This window comes from Stegodyphus dumicola, chromosome 1 (assembly GCF_044657685.1).
Source record: "Stegodyphus dumicola isolate Sdum_Otavi_A_Nest chromosome 1, ASM4465768v1".
NCBI lineage: Eukaryota > Metazoa > Arthropoda > Arachnida > Araneae > Eresidae > Stegodyphus > Stegodyphus dumicola.
The window spans coordinates 283,951,937-283,971,185 of NC_140768.1; the positions used below are offsets into that span (position 1 = coordinate 283,951,937).

The following is a 19,249-nucleotide window of genomic DNA, read 5'->3' on the forward strand; positions in this document are numbered from 1 at the left end:
TTTTCAAAAAACATTCATTATTTTATTTTGAAGCTTATGCTTTAAGCTTCCTAAAACTACTTTGTTTCGTCTTCCCGATCGTTAGAAACAAAATTCTGGCTATTCTTGTTCTACGCCGTGAACCGGAAGTTTCTGTTCAAGAACCCGAATGCTGATATCTAAATTTACGTATTCATTTCAACTATCATTGAGATTTTTCATTTGAATACCTTTGGTGATGTTCAGAAGATGATACTGAACCTTTTGATTTATTATTAATTGCTCAGGAACAAGATAAGTTTTGTAATTTAATTTTCATACTTGGAAACATTTTCTTTTCCTTCTGTTTGTGTTTGCATTACTTTAAACCTATTTTTTGAAAAACTTGATTTTTTTTTTTCAATTTATCTGTTAAAAAAAAAGCTCTGACTTAAAATATTACTATAGTAATTTTATGAAAATTTTCCGCAGATGTTCTAAGAAATGTGAATTAAATTAAACCTAAAAGTTTAGGTTTATGTACATATCTAAATTTTTTTCAGACAATTTTGTAAATGAGAAGAGAGAAATTACTCGAAACATAGCTAGTGCATGTACTCAAACAGGTATATTTAATAGACATTTTATTTTATCACTTAGATTTAGTCCACGTAATTCCTTAATACATATAAGTGACAAATATAAAAGTAAAATATTGATAAATATTTTAGTGGAACATATCTAGCAATCCTGAAATTGACGCATTCTTTTAAGCACAAGGTATAAGATAAAACCAAAAATTATACTTTGATAATATATAATATATTTATCACATGTTTTTATCATTTTAACTAGTATTCTGCTAAATAACACCAATACTATATTTATTTGTACTGTTTTACAAAACTTGAATGTCAAACGCAGCTGGATATCTTAAGATCACTTTTCGACTCTCCCGTTCATAAGGGTGTATACGAGCCAGTTTTTCCCTTAGAAAGTCCTCCACGAAGGCATCTCCCCTTGAGCAAATAGCCCTGGTGTGCTTTGCCATAATTAAATACACACCGTTCATAAAGAACGATAAAAAATAAAAACAGAACAAGGTAGTATTGGTCATAATTTTCTTTTATTTCATGTTATAATAGCAAGAAAAGGAAGCAAAGACAAAATCCGCATCAGTTATGTAACAGGTCTATTAAAAAAGCTCTTATATTTGGAATTTGAAAAGGTTAAGAATAATAATTTATTTATACACAAAGCCACCATGTGTCTATGAACGACGTCCCTTCAATCAACGCCAAAGCTCTCCTTCATTTGAAAGACAAATGTATGATGGATTTTTTTAAAAGTTCAATTATGCGATTCAACACGTTATTTACAATTCCGTTAACGTCTTTTACCGTAATGCAAAGCTATATCACACAAACAGTTCCAATAATCTTCTTAAGATGCAACAGTCAAAGAGGTTGAAATTGAATTTAAAGTAGAAAAGTAGCTGATTTTGTTTAAAACTGAATTGTTTTTTAGGAATCACTTGATTGGGCTTAACTTCACAGTTGTTCAAAATCGTACGTAAATTGGTAAAAGCTTGATAGAATATATATGAAGTTTTGTTAGCTCTGTTGATTGAAACCCCCAATGTTTTCCCCTAGTAAAAGACGATCGTGAAAAGATTGTGGAATTTATGAAGCTTATTTTTCAACCAAGATATCTGTAGCTACAGACAACTATGGAATGTACATTTAAAAGAAGAGATTTTCTAAAAACCTACGAAATGCGTGAAATTTCTTTAGGCTAAATAAACTGTCACGTTTCTTTCTATAACAAATATTTTAGTTTTATATTGTTAGTGTGAGAAACCTTTTCACCTTTTAGTGAAATGAAACCAATGTTGCCAACTTTTACCTAAAAACTTGGCTACCTAATTTCTCACATCTTGTCAAATGTTATACTTGAATATGAGGCGTTGATTCACAGCATTTCTGTGTTGAACATGCTTATAAATAAGTTTAATATAATTAAAATAATCAGTTTGTATTGTTCATTAGACAGAATTGAATTTTCACCTGAATGTCATTTAGAATTATTTTAAAATTATGTGCAAGGAATTAAGTTCAATTTGTAATATTTCAAATTCTATGCGTTCTTTTTGTTACAGGGAAATAAATTTTATGAATTTTTAACAAATATTTATATTAAGATTAAACAGAATACACAAAGTAGCTTAAAAATAATAATGCCTTATATCTTTTTAGCTAATGTACGAGTAACAGAACATGAAAGAATGTTATTTTTGATCGTCTGCTAATTACTGAAATAATTTTATTGATTCTGAGATAAATGTAAAGACATGGAAACATTAGTTAAGCAAATGTTAAATAAATTTTATTTGTTTACCATTAGCTGCTTAACACTAATTATTGATCGAATATTATTCTTTCTGAAGTACTTGAATATATATGTATCATTATAAAATCAACCAAACATATACTGAATGAATATCTTAATATCTGCTGTGGTATATTCCGAGATGTGGATTGTTTGATTAAAAGGTAGATTCCTAAATATCTTTGCCATTTTAAGAGATAAATTACAGTACTTGAGTAAAAAAGAAATGCTAGTAAATTGTTTATATGCATATTTTTTGAATTGCTAAAATATGAAATAAATTAAGCAAAAGTTATTTTGCACAAATACACAGGAACAAACAACAAAAAAATTCATTAATTTTTGTCTTTGCTACTACTTATTGTTTTATCATAATCTTATGCTTCAGATACAGCACAAGCATTAGCTAACAGAATATTGTACATGAATTGAATTGTAGTTATAGAACGAATATGCATCTTTCTTTGTATGTAAAATTATGTCAGTTCTAAAGATTTATAAGTGTGAAAATTCAAAGGTTAATAAAAGCTTTCTTTAATAATATATAATATAAATATTTTTAAACATACATAAAAATTTTTCGAATTTCATAAACGATCTTCTGCTACTGCTTCATTTCAGTAGATGGCGCTACCTGTTTATTTTCTTTTCGCTGTAAAAGAGGTTTTACGGTACCTTTTACCGAAGCTCTTTCTCTCAACGGTAGGCTAATTCTTTGTTAGCAGAAAGTGAGTATTGTGTAACTTTAAAAAAAAAAAAAAAAAAAAAAAAAAAAAAAAAAATGTTCAGCGTCTTATCATATTGACACTGTTAATACTATTATAATTGATTTATTAAAAAAATGAGATTTAATATTCCTAAGCATGCATACAAAGAATTTTTAATACGTAATACATTAATTTCGGTTTTTTAGTTATGCATTACTCATGTTAAAATTTGCATAATACTGCAATTAAAAAAGATTTTAGAATCTTGAAAACATGTTAAAGTTTTCTTTCTTAAAGAAAGTAATGATTTCTACTGAAAATTCCATCGGAAATTGTAGTAGGTGTCGACTGGAAATCGAACCGGAGTTACCCGCATTCAAAGAAAAGAGTAGCGTAATTTGCACTTGAAGTATGATTTGATTTTAAATTAAAGAATTAATCATATTTACATTTGTATTTAAAAAATACAGAAACGCATTTTTGACTTCAAATGTTTGCAATTACAATAAAAAATGAATTCAAAAAATTAATTAAGGAAAAGAGGAATAAAAATTTTAATTCCCATTCGGAATTAATTCTTCAAAAATCCATAAACATGCTGCTAAAAGTACAGACTAGTTTTACTAATTAAATATTATTTGTACGAACAATAAAAATAAAAAGTAACATAATAAAACTTTAATATTTCAAAGCTATACAATAATATTCAGTGGAATGTTGTTAGAATGTTGACTCATTTTGTGATTGTAAACGTATTTGCGTTGCTACGCCACCAACATACCAGTAAGAAATGTAAAGAAACTTCGCGTATAAAATATCCGTGCTTGAAAGATGCACGCGCTTAGAGACGTTTTTCAGTTATTCTGTAAATTTGACTAATAAAGTTGGTTGTTCGATCAAAATGGCAATCGTGTCATAAAGTTTTAAAGAAATATCGTCCTAACGAATTTATTCTAGGTACAAAACTTAAAGATTCTGTCACTGAAAGATATTACGTCATCAAAAAAAGAATCTGTCTTATTTGATTCTTTTCTTAAACTGGAAATAGATGGTTCCTATTAGTAGTTAAAGAAATCAACTAGCTTCGATATGTTTTGAAATGCACTGTTTATCATAACTGGTTGAAATAGGTTAATTTTTCATCATTGATCAAGATTTAACTAACTGTTAAAATATTTATACAGCAGATCAACGTGATGAAAAACAACTTTGATTACCGCTAAAATTTATCCTTTGTTTGAAGAACTTGGAAAAAAAAAAAAAAAAAAAAAGAATCATAATGCATTTAGAGCAAAAATAACAAGATCACTGGTCTTCAAGGGATGATAAGTGTATAAAATTTACTTGCATAAAATAATTTTGTTCCAGAAGAGACAGCAGCTCTGCCGTTGCTTCCCAAAACGTGCTACAAGTATAAGTTTGAAATCGAAGCCCAATAAAAACTGCGTTTTGCGAATATTTAGTTTTAAATATAGAACAGTTCTGTTTTCCTTTAACGTTAAACAGCAAGAAACGTATAATAGTTAAAATTGACTAATCTATAATTTAGGTTAAATAACACACCGAATAATGATTATTGGATAAATGAAACAACAAGAATCAGCATTATATTTGTAAATTTTGCAGGACTAGTTTCGATGGTTTTACTACAGAATCATCTTCCTCAAAAGGTTTGCACTTTGGCAGCTGAGGAGGTGGGTTCTGTAGTCAAACCATCGAAACTAGTCCTGGAAAATTTACAAATATAATTTTGATTCTTGTTGTCTGACTTCTACAATAATGATTAAGCTGTGTTTTTTATTACTTCCAAAAGATCGCTTTCCCTCAAAGTTCTCTTTCCCTTCATTAAAAAAAAAAAATTAAATACTTTTTTGGCATTTATTTGGAATGGAAGAATGAGACTTTTAGGACATACAAAACAAAAATTCATTCAAATTTAAGTATTAAACGATAATGCGAAGTTTATCGTTTAATACTATGTTAATACTTTATGTTAATACTTCGTTAGTATATATTTCGTACAGAAAGAGTTTGATGAAAATTCAAAGGTGGAAAAAATTTATTTAATGCTTAGAATATATATATATATATATATATATATATATAGGAATTTATCTGCGATAATATGTACATGTATATGTGCATATGTATAAAATTTACATGTATGTATGAGAAAGTATGTATGATACATGTATGTTTTACTATACAATATGATTTCTGATGAAGTATTAGAGAGGCGTGATTAAACAGAGTAAAGTTTCCTGTGTAATCTCTGTATTTTACTTAAATTTCTGATTTAGAAAGTAAAGTAAGCACTTATTGGGGGTAAATATTTGTATTCCTCGATTACATGAGCAAAAACTGAAAATTTTTATTTTTAAAATCACAAACTAAAATTGACTATTGAATAATCACGTACATGTTTACTTTAAACCATTGCAATGGACGCTAACATGTATCTTCCATAATTCGTAAATCATGATCTTAGAGCACAATATTTCGAGAAATCCTTCCCGAACAAGCTTTTAAAAGGTTACCTATTTTTAAATATTTTTCTTTGTGATAAAAAAAGCTCTGTTTGAGCATTTCAATAGTAATTTCTTAAATTATCTGTTAGTAAGTTGGCAACATGGCATTTATATTATGGATTCTCTATTCCTTTCAAAATCATCCCCACTCCCGCTACTCGTTGACATAGGACCTACTGTTCCAGGAGGTCCCCCTGTGGAACAGATGTGGAGTTCTATTTCTGCTAACCTGTTTTGTACCTCCCACTGTTGCTGACTTAATTTCAAGCTCATGGATGCATTATCTGCCTCCAGAGTTACTAAACGCTCTCGTAGTCTTTTAATCTCGGCAAGCAGTGCTTCTTGTGAGGGCTCTGGAGGTATCCTGCCCCCAAATGGAAATTGGACGCTGTTCTTGTCCAATATAAAAGGACTATCTGTTGTGTTCTGGTAGGGCGAAACTGGCCTGGTGTTGGTGGATCCAGAGTGAAGGGACAAATAGGATGGAGCAGGTCTTATGCCACTGCCTTTTGGAGCGGGAAGGCGCTGAGTGTTGTTGGGTCCCAAAGGGTACTGCCCTACTGAGAGTCTTCTTGGTCCTTTTTGGTTCTCCACTGATTGCTGAGCTGAAAGGTGCAAGGATTCCATAGGAATCCCACCCGTGATGTCCCCGTAGTGGGTATTGCTGCTGCTCGAACTCCTGTGCTCGGTGTCATGGTGAGAGGATGGAGTTCCGTTCACCGCCGCATCATCAAAAAGTGTCCCTGCCGAAAAATTTGGATCCGCAGCTGTTTTTCCTGTACCAACCACCATATCTTCAAGGCGCACTTTCCCTCTTGATTCTACAAGACCTGGAGTACTACGACAGCGACCCATTGCGACTGAAAGAAAAAAAATATTAAATTAAAAGTTTCTTATCGTTTATGTAATTTTATTCATAATATCTTAGCATATGATAAAATTATGAAAAGAAGCAGTAAATTAATTTGATATATCACAATAATAATATGAAAGTTAACAGAAGAATTAAATTAATATCAGGAAAATTACTTTGTGCGATATGAATTGTAAAATAAAGTAAACAAACAAGATAAAGTTAGACTCAGTCCCAAGGGGCTCAGTCAAACTTGATCTTTTTGTTTATTTTGTTGGACTGAGTTGTTTGCAATTCAGTACAAAAAAAATAAAATTAATCTTTTACAAAGGTGTATTCCTTTTTTACGCCTTGCAACGTAAAAATTTCTGCTGAATCAAATAACATTGTAAATGTCTTAGATGAAAGTGAATACCCTAAAACACTTATAAAAGGAGAGTACTTTTGTAGTGAATTTAAAATTGACTCAACAACTAAATAATTAAATTAAGTAATAATGTAGGTAACTGGGAAAATAATTGACGTAATTTAGTAACAGAAATAACTTAAAAAATTAATAAACTGAAGTACAATGGTAGCTCGCATCACGAATTTTTCTCATTCCTAAAGACAGCGAACCGATTGGTTCCAGAACAAATTAGCTGAATAGAAAACGTGTTAGATGACGAACCGTGTCTCGAGTTATTAACAGTAAAATCAACAAGAAATAATTTTGAAAGGTGTTTTGGGGTAACTTCAAACACCGAAACAGCAATTTGGAACTTTTAAAAACATTAATTTAATATTTCCCATTATTTAACTGTCATAAACAAGGACTGGCAGCAATATGAGGCACACAGGAACATGAGGCACACAGGAACATGAGGCATGGATTTTTTTGTTATCTATGGTATTTGTCTCTGTTCACAACCATGGGCTTAGACGTAGAAGAGTTACTAGAGGCCATAAAAATGAGTTCAAGAAGAAGAATTGGAATAAAGCTGCTAGAAGGTTGTGAGAGAAATGTCTTCAGAGGTAGGAAAGGAGACGAAAAGAACTTGGTACTTTGACCCGCAAAATTTAGGCAGATTGGGATAAAGTACAAAGCTTCGTTCAACGATATCACTCTAATAAAGCTGTAACAAGTTGCAGAATAAGCATTTTAGGAAACGTTTTTTAACGTCTTTCTTGATAAACATTATAAAACATGGACAAAAACAAATCACACTGAACTATTTTTGTGTGGAATAGAGGCCAAGTGAGTCTGAAGCAAGGTTGAAAGGCGTTTTAACGGACAAAGAAGGAAAAAACAGGAAGCCTCAAAAGGGCAGTTACATGATATTTCTATGCAGTTCATTCCAACAATAACATCTCTTCTTTTTCCCTGCTTCATCACTTTCCACTTAACTTTTTCCTTTTTTCCTTCGTACGGTACGGTAAAATTAAATTTACGTCTATTTTACCTATTTAATATAATGTTTACATTTTTTTGTCCTATATTGCATTGGTTTTTTTATTAAGAACTTCGCGCAATGTAGCGTTGTAAATTTTAAATGAGCAATCATGTCTGTTCCGGGAACAGATTACACCTACGAACATGGCCCTGTTGTTGCTGTTATTTTTATTGTAATTTTCTTTTAAAAAGAATTTCTGATAAAAAGATTCTTTTTATTATTAATAATTGCAAAATACTTAAATATTAAAGCAACTCCAACCACAGTTCGAGATAGTTTTGGTTTTTTGAGGAGGTTGTCGTCTTAGAGAGGTGATATTCAATACTGATATTTATTTACATTCTTAGAAATGCGTGGCATTGCGATTTGACTGCATAGCCTGATATTTGCTTGAACGAAGAAACTGTTCATATATGTTTATATGGAAAATTAATTTTTCAATTCATTAAATGTAAAGCTCTTATGAAGAAAACTTATGACACGCATAGACAAAAATCTATTTCCTGCCTGCGAAATTTCCATTAAAAGCATATTTCAAAATTTGCTTTTAATAAAAGTTTAATTAAAGCTATTAATTTTAAGTATTTTTACATATAACTCTAAGATTTTATCGTTTTGATAGAAATACGGTTAACTGTAGACTCGGATATACTTTATCTTTTTAACAAGCGTAATAACTGTTTTACCAAATTGCCAATAGATGGCGGTAGGCGCATTCAGCTTTTCTACTCCAGCAACTAGTCAAAGCAAAGCAATATTTCTCTTCGTCAATTTTAATGCACGCTAAAGCCAAAATATTAATAATAACAAATAACTACATAAAAACAGTACGAAATTGCAGTACGAAAATTGAAAATTACAGTCTAACACCTCAAAAAACAGTTTACCATTAATAACATAAAAAATTTAAAAAAAAATTAACATGTGCGTAAAAAAATTAAGAGATGTCCTCTCTCTCTCAAAAAAAAAAAAAAAAAAAAAAAAAAGTGAGGACAGAAATATTTCATTTATAATTTCTAGTTTCCAATTCATACAGTTAAATCAAATAATAAATATGAATAAAATTAAAACAAATTTTGAATTTGCCCTACGCTTGTGCATTTCGTTTTTGAACAAAACTTTTTAAGAGAAAAATATCAAAATATTTAAAGAGTGTTAATAAAAATATTCGTATTTTTCACTTCACTATTAAATCGTACTTTAAAAAATATTTGGGGTATAAAATAGAATTTATTGCAAAATATTGTTAAGACATCCAAGTAAAATGACATTTGAATAATCAATGTTCCCTGAGCAACAAAACATACGTCTTATAATGAATGAAATATATAATTATTCTGAATGAATGAAATGCTTATGCATCGTAGTTTGCCATCGCAGTTTGGCAAAGTTTATTTAGACAGGATTTATCTTTTGCTAGTGCCAAACATTCTACATGCCCATATGCATTTCTCACCAGCAAAATTGCTGCACTAACAATATTTAGTAAATTTTGCACTAACAAATTTTTCATTAGGAAATTTTGCATTAGCAAAATGTGTATATGTAAATACACAATGCATGCAGATGTACGTAAAATAAACAAACGTAAACAATCGTAAAACTTAAAACGTAAAACAATCAATGTAATGTTAATGTAAAACAAAATTTTAAAATAATGCAAAACAAAATGTATGCATATAAACATTTTGCACTAGCAAAAGTAAACATTTTATATTTACGTTTGCTAGTGGAAGACATTTTACATGCATTTTAATGAATGCTTCGGAATTTTCTCTAAAGCTACTCTTAAACTACTCAACTATGTTTACAGTTTAATCTCTAGCAGTATTATCCGGTGCGAATTTTCACAAATTCGCTATATTTGACAAAACGTGTGCTATTAAAGTTTATGTCTATGCGATTGCGGAAATTTTCTGCTACTCCATCATATTCTTATGCTACGTTTAAAACGTTTTTAATATACCATGGAATTCGTATATGTTAAAATAATGTATCGATTGAATTTAATTTATATGTGTGAAATGAGGGCACATAAAATTAATTTAATGAAGTACAGTATTTCTTCAAAAAATAAATAAAATTTTATGTTTTAAGACGGGTGTTTGTCTTAGTGTGTGTTGATACATATAATCTAAACTAAACCAAGTCAACATTTTATAATCTTAGAAGTGAATATTTGTTCATAATGGAAATTAGTAATCTTATTTTATCTACAAAAATTTAAGACATTATTCTATATACTTTTTATATACTTAAAATTTCATACAAAAATTCAGCAGTAAGTTCCGAGGATTACTTTTACTTATTTCTTTAGTATATTCGTCAATAACCTTTCTCTTTTCCATGCTAATAATTTAAGTTTATCTATACAGCTTGATTTTTATCTGATGTGAACGCCACATGACTTCCTTGTTTGGCCAATTAAATTATACACATTTTTTGCTGCACTTCATTTAAACTTATTTCCTCGAATTATTCTAATTTAATTAACTGATTTCTCAATGCAAGTTGAAAATGGCATCAAATTAATCATGTGTTAAAATGACACCAAATGACACCAACAACGACAACAAAATTTGCAAATTTTGACATTAAATATTCTGGACAATTCTTGTCATACGGGACACAAATTTCTTATAACTTTTTTATTTATTTATTTATTTTTGGAATGAGTGTAAAACTTTCCCAGATATAAATATAGGGACAGAGAAACGGCATTAAAAGTTATATTTCTTTATTTGTCCTTTTTTTTTCTTTTGACATTGTCAAAACATGACTATTTTCGTCATTTAAAACAAGTCTATAACTGGAAGCATGTGATTGCAACCAACAATTGTTAAAATAAAGGTAGAGTAAGGACTTTTAAGCCAAATAAAGGGATGGATCTATCTTTATGTATATATATATACAGGGTGTCCAGAACCACTAGGTTCATAATTTGTATACTTCCGTGGCCGAGACTAATTAGATGCAGATCCTAGCCAGTAGCTTTGCAGAATCAAGTTGATTTTTCTAGATGCTAGTCAAGTTGCATATTCCTTTGCATGTTGTCAGGAACATAATTTGAACTAAAATTTTACATTAGACTTCTTATTGCCTAATCTAGGTTTGGCATCATAAGTGTTGATACTTCTGCGGCTTGAGCTCACGTCAACTCTAACTAGACCTCATCTGTGTTCCTTCATAAGGAATGAAAAGAAGCAGGATGATTTCAATGTTTAACTTTGTATAAACTCATCCATGACTTTAGCCAGAATAATAAACCAATGTCTGTAGCCAGTTTTATTGAAAACAGAGCAAAGGAAATTAAAAAAATCACCAAATTAGAGCAATAATCAAGTGCTTGGAAATATGAATATTGAAGGTTTCTAGCCAAAAGGTTGCCTTGCAAAACACCTTGAAATTCTGATGGCGAGAGAGTCCTGAACAGCTGCACGATGATCCATAAAACTGGTTTTCGAATATCCTTGCTCCTAAATTAGAGGAACTTGAACTACGGAATATTAATCTCTGCATGAAGAACATTGAAACATATCTGATGAGAGTTCATCTATATATAATATCGATTTTCGGTTAATATAAAAATCGTAATATTAATTGCATAAATGTTCTGCTTAAAAACGAGTGTTTCAAAGCCTCCACACATAGCAGGACAACGGATTCCAAGTTGCAAAGTTAATTTTCCAATGTATTCCTTCAGATAACTTTTTTGGAAAGGATAACAAGGATAGCTTAAAGAGACTCCCATTCTATAAAGATTTTCAAGGAAATTTTCCTATGTAGTCAGAAATAGCTGATAAAAATCATTTAGAAAAATATACGTACCTAGTTCTTCTTCCTTTTAAACATCATTTAGTTAAAGGAAAGAAGGAAAATAAACGCTTGTTTTGCAAACATGGCGGAAAATTTTTCTTTCTTGCGATTCTTCTTTATTCTTGCGATTCTCAGTTTAAAGAAAGTCTTTAAACTTAGCTGGAGAAAGATTCCAAATAAATTCAATCCGGGTTAAGATCAAGAGAAAGCCTTCAAGTAACAGAATTTTGAACTTTATTTTCGTTCATGTTTGTATCGCTCTCATTTTATAAAGTGGAAAAATATTAAAAAATGCTACCTTTCAGCTTTTATTTATAATGCAAATTCACTTGGTAATTAAAATGATAATAAACAAATTCGAAAATTTGAGTTTGCATGATTTAGAAAATGCTTCTTCTTCTACGAAAATTTTTAATTTTACATGGAAATAAATTTGTCTTGTTTATGTTATTCGATTTGCACTACTCTGCACGGTTTTTAAATTCTAAATATTTTAATTATAGAATATATTTCTTATTTTTTCTGGGTACATTGATATTTGATATCATTTTTGTGAGCTCCTGCACTTAATTTTCAATTTAAAAGTTTCCATTTCTATTTTTCATGATTAAAATTGGCCCACCAGCGGCCGAGCGGTAAATTCGCTGAACACCGGTAGTTCGGTCCGAGGTTCGAATCCCGCGAATGGGCTGGCTGCATGGGTGTTTTCGTGGTTTTCCCCATGTGTAACGTATATACGAGCCAGTTTTCCTTAGAAAGTCCTCCACGAAGGCCTCCCTCCCCTTAGGCAGATAGCCCTAGTGTGCTTTGCCATAATTAAATACACCAATAAGTACACCATGATTAAAATTGAAATTTCCTTTTAAAAATGTTTTTTCAAGATTCAATCTTCTGGGTTAATTCAAATACAATTCTACTATCTTTATATAAAGATATAATATACTCAATATTACATCAGTCAATATATATTTTTATATATACCAATGACAGTATTATTTGTATTTGTTCTTCATCTTATATAAATGATGTATAGAAGGCTGTATATCATCTTATACATCATTCTATACATCGTGAAAGTTCATTCTATATATCCTTTATGTGACAGCTACTAAAGCGCCATTTTTGAGACTGAAGCAAAATTATTGTTTTGGATGGCAGTCTATTTAAGCTATCTTAGATGTTTTCATACCTTATATTAATGGGAAGTTTAGAAATATATAAGTATTTTATTTAATATAGTCTAATCTAGTTCGATTTAAAACTTAGTAACAAAATATTAACATGAATAGTTTCATTTATATATAGAAGATGTTATTATTATATGCGCGTATGATTATTCGATAGATAGTTATCAGCTTTCAAAGATTTGATTAAATAAAGATGTATAAGACTAGTACATCAAAAATATCTTATAAATATAAAATTTCTCAAGTACAAAATATAAAAGCAGTATATTAGGAGTACATGGAATAAGTACAACTAGAAGCTACACCAGCACCTCTGTAGTATCACAGGTGATTCGGGTATTACTAATTGCCAAGCTTCCTTCCAAGTTTTCCAGCACACCCGAAAGGGAGGTACGAGGGTTCTCCACATCTCTTTCTTTACCAGCAACCTCTCAAAAGGATTTCTGCTCGCAGTGTATTTTGACTGCTTCCATGCCGCAAGGACACTATATATGTATAAATGCAGAAAGGGGGGAGAAAATACCTCATACGTGAAAGAATTATTATTGAACAGATTTAGACTTTGTTCACAAATATAAATAAAGTTTATGCAAGATCAAAATAATCAAAATAATACATGCTGTGATACTTCATTTAATGAGTTAAGGAATTATTTTCATGAGTTAAGGAATTATTTTGATAGATGGATAGAAAGTGAAACAGTGAAGAAGTATGATTCTTTTTAGAATCCTAGTTTCAGCGATCAAATGAAAAGACGTGTTTCTGCAGAAATATGTGACCATTTTGAAGATGAGCTATCAAAAATTATTTCTTCTTCAAAATTAGCATACATGCTCGGTAATCATGAAAATTCCAGAAGAATGCTGATAAAAGCTATGACTCAAAATAAGCAGTAAAATAAGCAGAGGAAAAAAATGGTGAAATAAAAAAGTTTTCTTAGCAAACATTTCATGGCAAAAATGAATGTTCAAAAACATATGATGCAAAAAAATTCAAAAGAAGCAGAATTCTTCGAGGTTTGATTATAGATCTTGCAACTATTTAAGATCACAATGCCAGATTTGAAAACGAATAATGTACTCTCAGCTGCAGTAAATATAACTGTGGAGAAATCAAACGCCGAATTACTATTCCCTTACACATCCATGGATCAAGTGATAAATTTAGTTACCATGCCACTTTTGAGGGAAACCGCTGTCTCTACTGACTTAATTTGTAAGAAATAACGGAGAGCGGAGCTTCCTAGTGGCTACCAAAGGTCAGCAAGTGTTATCTCCACCCTCCCATCAGTAGTTTATTATAAAACATAATTTTGACAAGGCCAGACAAGAACGAGGGTATATAAATGATGCACTACAAATGATTATCTGTAATGTACTTAATTATCTGTACTGTAAGTGCATAAATGACACATTATAGATTTTTATCTGAAATATATAATATATGTACCCTCTCCTTTATCTGGACATGTCAAAATTATTTTTGTTACAATAAACTCTTGATAGGAGGATGGAGAAAATTTCTGCTTTTTGTAGCCACCAGGAGTTCCCGCTCCTTTCACAATGTGGGAGGTACAATACTCCTTGGTTTCGTACAAAAGCTTTTACCAATAACCTAAGTTGATCTCATCACCAGTTTTGATGGAAGTACGACCAAGGAAACTGTTATTAGATCAAGGGCAATATCTTCTTGGAAATCGGATGGCTGAATTCATATTTCAGGGAAAGAATAATGACACTATACTGCAGTACTGCTATTAGAACTAGATAGCAAACAAGAAAACTTAAATCATAAGGCCAATATAAGAAAGTGAGTGCAGGAAGGCCTAAATTTATAAATTCAAAAGTGGAGCCCTATGGCAAGACATCAGAAAAGACAAGCAAATAATTAAATAGAATTCCAAATAATTAAAATTAAATAGAATTTAATTAGATAATAAATGTTAAGAAATTAAATTAAAGAAAGAAAAATTTTTAAAGAATAAAATAAAGTACCAGATCTCATTTTCTCTGGGCTCTGGTTGGAAGTTCTCATTTAGGACTCTGATTGAAGTTTCTGAGTTTTGCTTTAAAACTTGGAAATGAGAAGTCAATCTCCGGTAGGCTTCAACTTAATTTACGCCTTTAGTATACAGTAGAATATACTATTTCAAGAGACAATAGGACACAAAGGATTCTTTTTTGAACTAAAATACGAAAATACGTAAAACTGAACAGTTAAGCATCACTGATGAGAAGAGAGAGAAATCTAGAAACAGGAAAATATGGAAGAAAATTTTTAACGGTGAAACATGGGCTCCAAGGCTAACATAGGATAATGAAACACACTATGATCCCCTGCCCATACAACTACAGCTAGCAAGCAAAATTTGTGAAAAGACGGAAATGCTTTGAATCCGACATTTCTGCAATTTGAAAACATGCGTACGCTTCTGTGTAAGTGACCTATAAAATGTATTGTCAATTTGGATTAATTATTGAGCTTATAACAAATTTTATGGTATTTTTGGCAAAACCAAGATAACTTCATTAAAGCTAAAAAACTGGGACATTTTGATGCCATAAAAATTTGCGCACCTATAGAAGACTTGTCAGAATCGAATGAAGTTTTACATGTAAGCACACAGATGATATAAATAAATGATTACAAAATCAAAGCAAAAGGATAATTTATTAAAGGAAAAACTGTAAATGAACGGAGTCCCTAATTCTCTGTTAGACCACCTCCAGCAGGAATGCACGACACGATACGAGTGAGCATTGAGATATATAAATTCTATATGATGTTCTGCGTTCATATCATTCCACATTTGCTAACAGCTTATCTCCAGTTCGAGTAAACTTCTGTCAAACTTGTCGTCTAAAGTAATCGATGACAGGAGTGTAATGTAGCAGGCCTCCGCGTGTTGCACCATCTGCGAGTCCTGTCATAAGTGGCAACACATGCTGTAAAAGAATGACACGAATATACCGCTGGGCTACCATGGTGGCATGGATCAATATTAAAGGTGACCGTGTGTCGTATGCAACTGACCACATACCACTTCACTCTCCGTGGGAGTAGTGTGCCGCTGCGAAATAAGAGCAGGATTGAGGCATTCTCAAAGAAGTTCTACACACATACACCGTTCTCATTACCGCTATCATTGTTGTCATTGTTGTTACTATCTCAATTCTTCGCTGAAGACGACTTGATTTCATTCTGCTGTATCGAACGCGACACCATTCCAAACGGAAAGCGGATTTCCGTTAGATGCCAGTGTACCTAATGGGCGCTGTGATACAAAATGTCCTTCAGTCAGGCGCTTTGCGATGATACGTACGGACACAATGTCCCGTACTAAAAGCGCTACCTGTATCTGGATTGAAGACAATCACTACAATTAGCACTGTAAAAGAATGACACGTGTTGGGTGACGTGATGTTCTCAGTTCTCGCAAGCAGTTGGTCTGCACCTGGCCACTGTGGTCCATTGGTCCCAATACTTCTTAACAGTAAAATCAGAATGACCTAAGTGACAGGTTATTCACCGAGCTGACCATCGGGCTTCCATCTTCCCTATGATTCTTCTCCACTCGAACTATGACATCTCATTATTTTGTCTTCCATGGTGGTGTAATGGCATCCCTAATTAAAAGGCATCCCTCTGCAGCAGATTATATACAGGCAAAATGTCACTGCGTACTCTTTTTATGTTCCAGGGGGAAAGAAGTTCAACACCCTGTGATGGTGTTGCGCAACGTGCAATCATGCTGTACTTCTTATCATTTGCATACCAAGCTGAGATACGTCTCCATGCTATGTTTCGTTGAGATCCGAAAATTACTGCTTATGGCGCAAATGTTGAGGGGAAATAAGTGTATTTATTATGTATACTACCTACTACTGGTATTTAGAAATTTGATTTTCAGATAATATTTTTAGTGTGTTCATGATGACCTGTGTTGAAACCTCTAGGTTTTGAGAAGAACACTACTTTCTGAACTCAAACCCCTGCTACCTTAAACCTTTGCAATAAATGATGCAGAAGTTTCCCTTATTTAATAATGCAATTTCGGCACAAATTCAAAATGTTCAAGCGGAAAACGACTGTAGCAGAGTAATTTCACTTTGGAGGGAAAGGGTGTTACGTTACATGACCAGCGCATTTATAATTCCTGTAGCCTACTTTTAACTTTGCAGTCTTCAGAAAACAGCATGCTATAGTACTGCAGAGATTTCCGTTTTCATAATATGATTTCCTCCCACTGTTTCGTTATGGAACGGAACCCAGTATGAACTAATATTTACTAATTTTTCCACCTCTATGAACTATACACGTGCTCGTTACTTTTATTTCCACTACTGACATAATTACATGCTCATCTGGAAAAAGCAAATGTTAAAAGAAAAGACTCTGCTTTGAAATTTTGTAAGAAATTCTGCGTTCTTAATTTTCTTACTAAAGGATTTAAAAGTAACGCCTCAGAAAATCTGGAAATAGAGCTAATTCGTCTATACTGCGATATAAATCTTATTCAAAGATTTGAAAATACAGATTTGATTAATATTTTGTTGTACTTGTCAAGAGTTATGACTGCAACAAAAACGTTATGACAGTCAGAAACTTTGACTGTAATACCCTAAGTTACAATTTTTTCTGATATTTTCTCAAACTTGCTAATAGTTAAATACCCTCAGTTACAAATTTTTCCATTAAGAATAATCTCTTTATTTGGAAGTACATTTATATGCGAACATTTTGTTTATGTTAAAAATTACTAAGTCTAAAAAAAGAACCAGATTAGCTGATGAGCTTCTACAATTCGTGATGAAGATACTCTCTAGTAATTTTCTCCAAGGTTATGGAATTTAGCAAAATCGAAATGAGGTGAGGTGTTGTAATAGAGATGCTTACATTTATTTAGATGTATATGTATATTTTCTGTGTGAGTAAAAAAACAATTTAATAAATAAAAGAAAGAAAATAGGTTCTAATTATTTATCTTCGATTTTTTTTCCACTTGAAGAACTTTTGTAATTTGTTCATTTTAAGTTAAAACTACGTTATTCAGTGGTTTATTCGACGCTTTAGAATGATTTGAAATAAATGTTAGTCAATATATAATGTTTAGCTATGAATAAGCTTGAATTACATTACGATCAGAAATTTCTTACAGATTTCAACATTTAGATTTCAGACTGAAAACAAATACATATTGAAATTTCTTCCCTTTGTATCATTATTATTTCTGTTTATGTATGCTTTAATAAATACTTAGTAACTGAAATTTAAAATTTAGTTTTGTAAAAACATTTTCATTTTGGAAAAAAAAAAAAAAAATCAGCCCGTCAGCTGCTCTCAAATAGTTCATTCATTTTGCAGGCAATTTGAGGTTGAAGCCAGTGCTCTAGCTCATAGCATAAAACAACATCCAAAGAAAGTGATCTGTTTAATCCCCCAAAGATGTCTATAATTTTACAGAAGGCCTTTATGCATGATGCTGTCAGAATGTTAATGTCAGAGTGCTAACCAAATGGCGAACTGTAGCACTGTAGCCAATATACACCAATATACAACTAACAGCACAAAAGGTATATTGCTGAAAATAGGTTTTTAAATTAAAATCTGGTCTAAACAACTTACTTTTCCGGAGTGGTTCTTTCTTGTACTTGTGTAACCTCTTGACAGCGATGGCCTCCAGCCTCACTCGAGCAGCCGGATAGTCTTTGAGCACGTCCCACATGTCCTGCTTGTAGAGACAGAAGAGGTCCGAGTAGCCCAAGGAGCGGACAGAGGCGGTCCTCCGGTTGCCCGCCGTCCCCATATTCAGAACGCTGATCTCGCCGAAGTAGCTGCCCGCCCTCAGGGTGGCCAGCACAGTGCGACCGTTGTCGGCAACTACCTGCAGGCGGCCGCGGTTCACTATGTACATCTCCTTGCCCACTTCGCCTGAAATACGAAAGACAGGCATGGCACACAGAAATATTGGTTTAAAAGAAACGAATGGTGCTGAAGTTAGGACATACTTTCAAAAAAGATTGAAACTATAAATTCACAAATATTCTAACTGATTTGTTATCATTTGTCATAACTGAATATAATATCTAAAAGAAAAAAGTGAACGTAAAATCCATTATCATTGTTAAGCTTTTAAACAATGCGTCTGGTCTACATCAAATTGATGGTCTAGAAATTTATCAACTTGAAGAGCCCTCCACTGCTGTCTGTCTTTATTCCAGACCACAAACAGGTGAATCTTACTATCATTTGACAAAGATATATGGATATTATCTGAAACAGTCAGTCAAAAGTTTATTCATAGCTGGAGAAAGGCAAAAGATAATCAATACAGAAATCGTAATCAAGTTAAAGAAATATTTCAGTGATAAAGACATTC

At 31.7% G+C, this 19,249-nt stretch overlaps 1 protein-coding gene across 1 annotated transcript in view; it reads right to left on the bottom strand.

Moving 5' to 3' along the window:
- Positions 1 to 1,065: 1,065 nt before the first annotated feature.
- Positions 1,066 to 19,249, bottom strand: part of LOC118187962 (uncharacterized) — a 139,388-nt gene continuing 121,204 nt past the window's right edge. Inside the window, exons 3-4 of the mRNA XM_035358272.2 lie at positions 18,496 to 18,801; positions 1,066 to 6,441 (exon numbers count right to left, since the gene is read on the bottom strand). Of these exons, the coding sequence (XP_035214163.1) occupies positions 5,690 to 6,441; positions 18,496 to 18,801 (1,058 nt within the window). The 3' untranslated portion in view covers positions 1,066 to 5,689. The remainder of the gene's footprint in view (positions 6,442 to 18,495; positions 18,802 to 19,249) is intronic.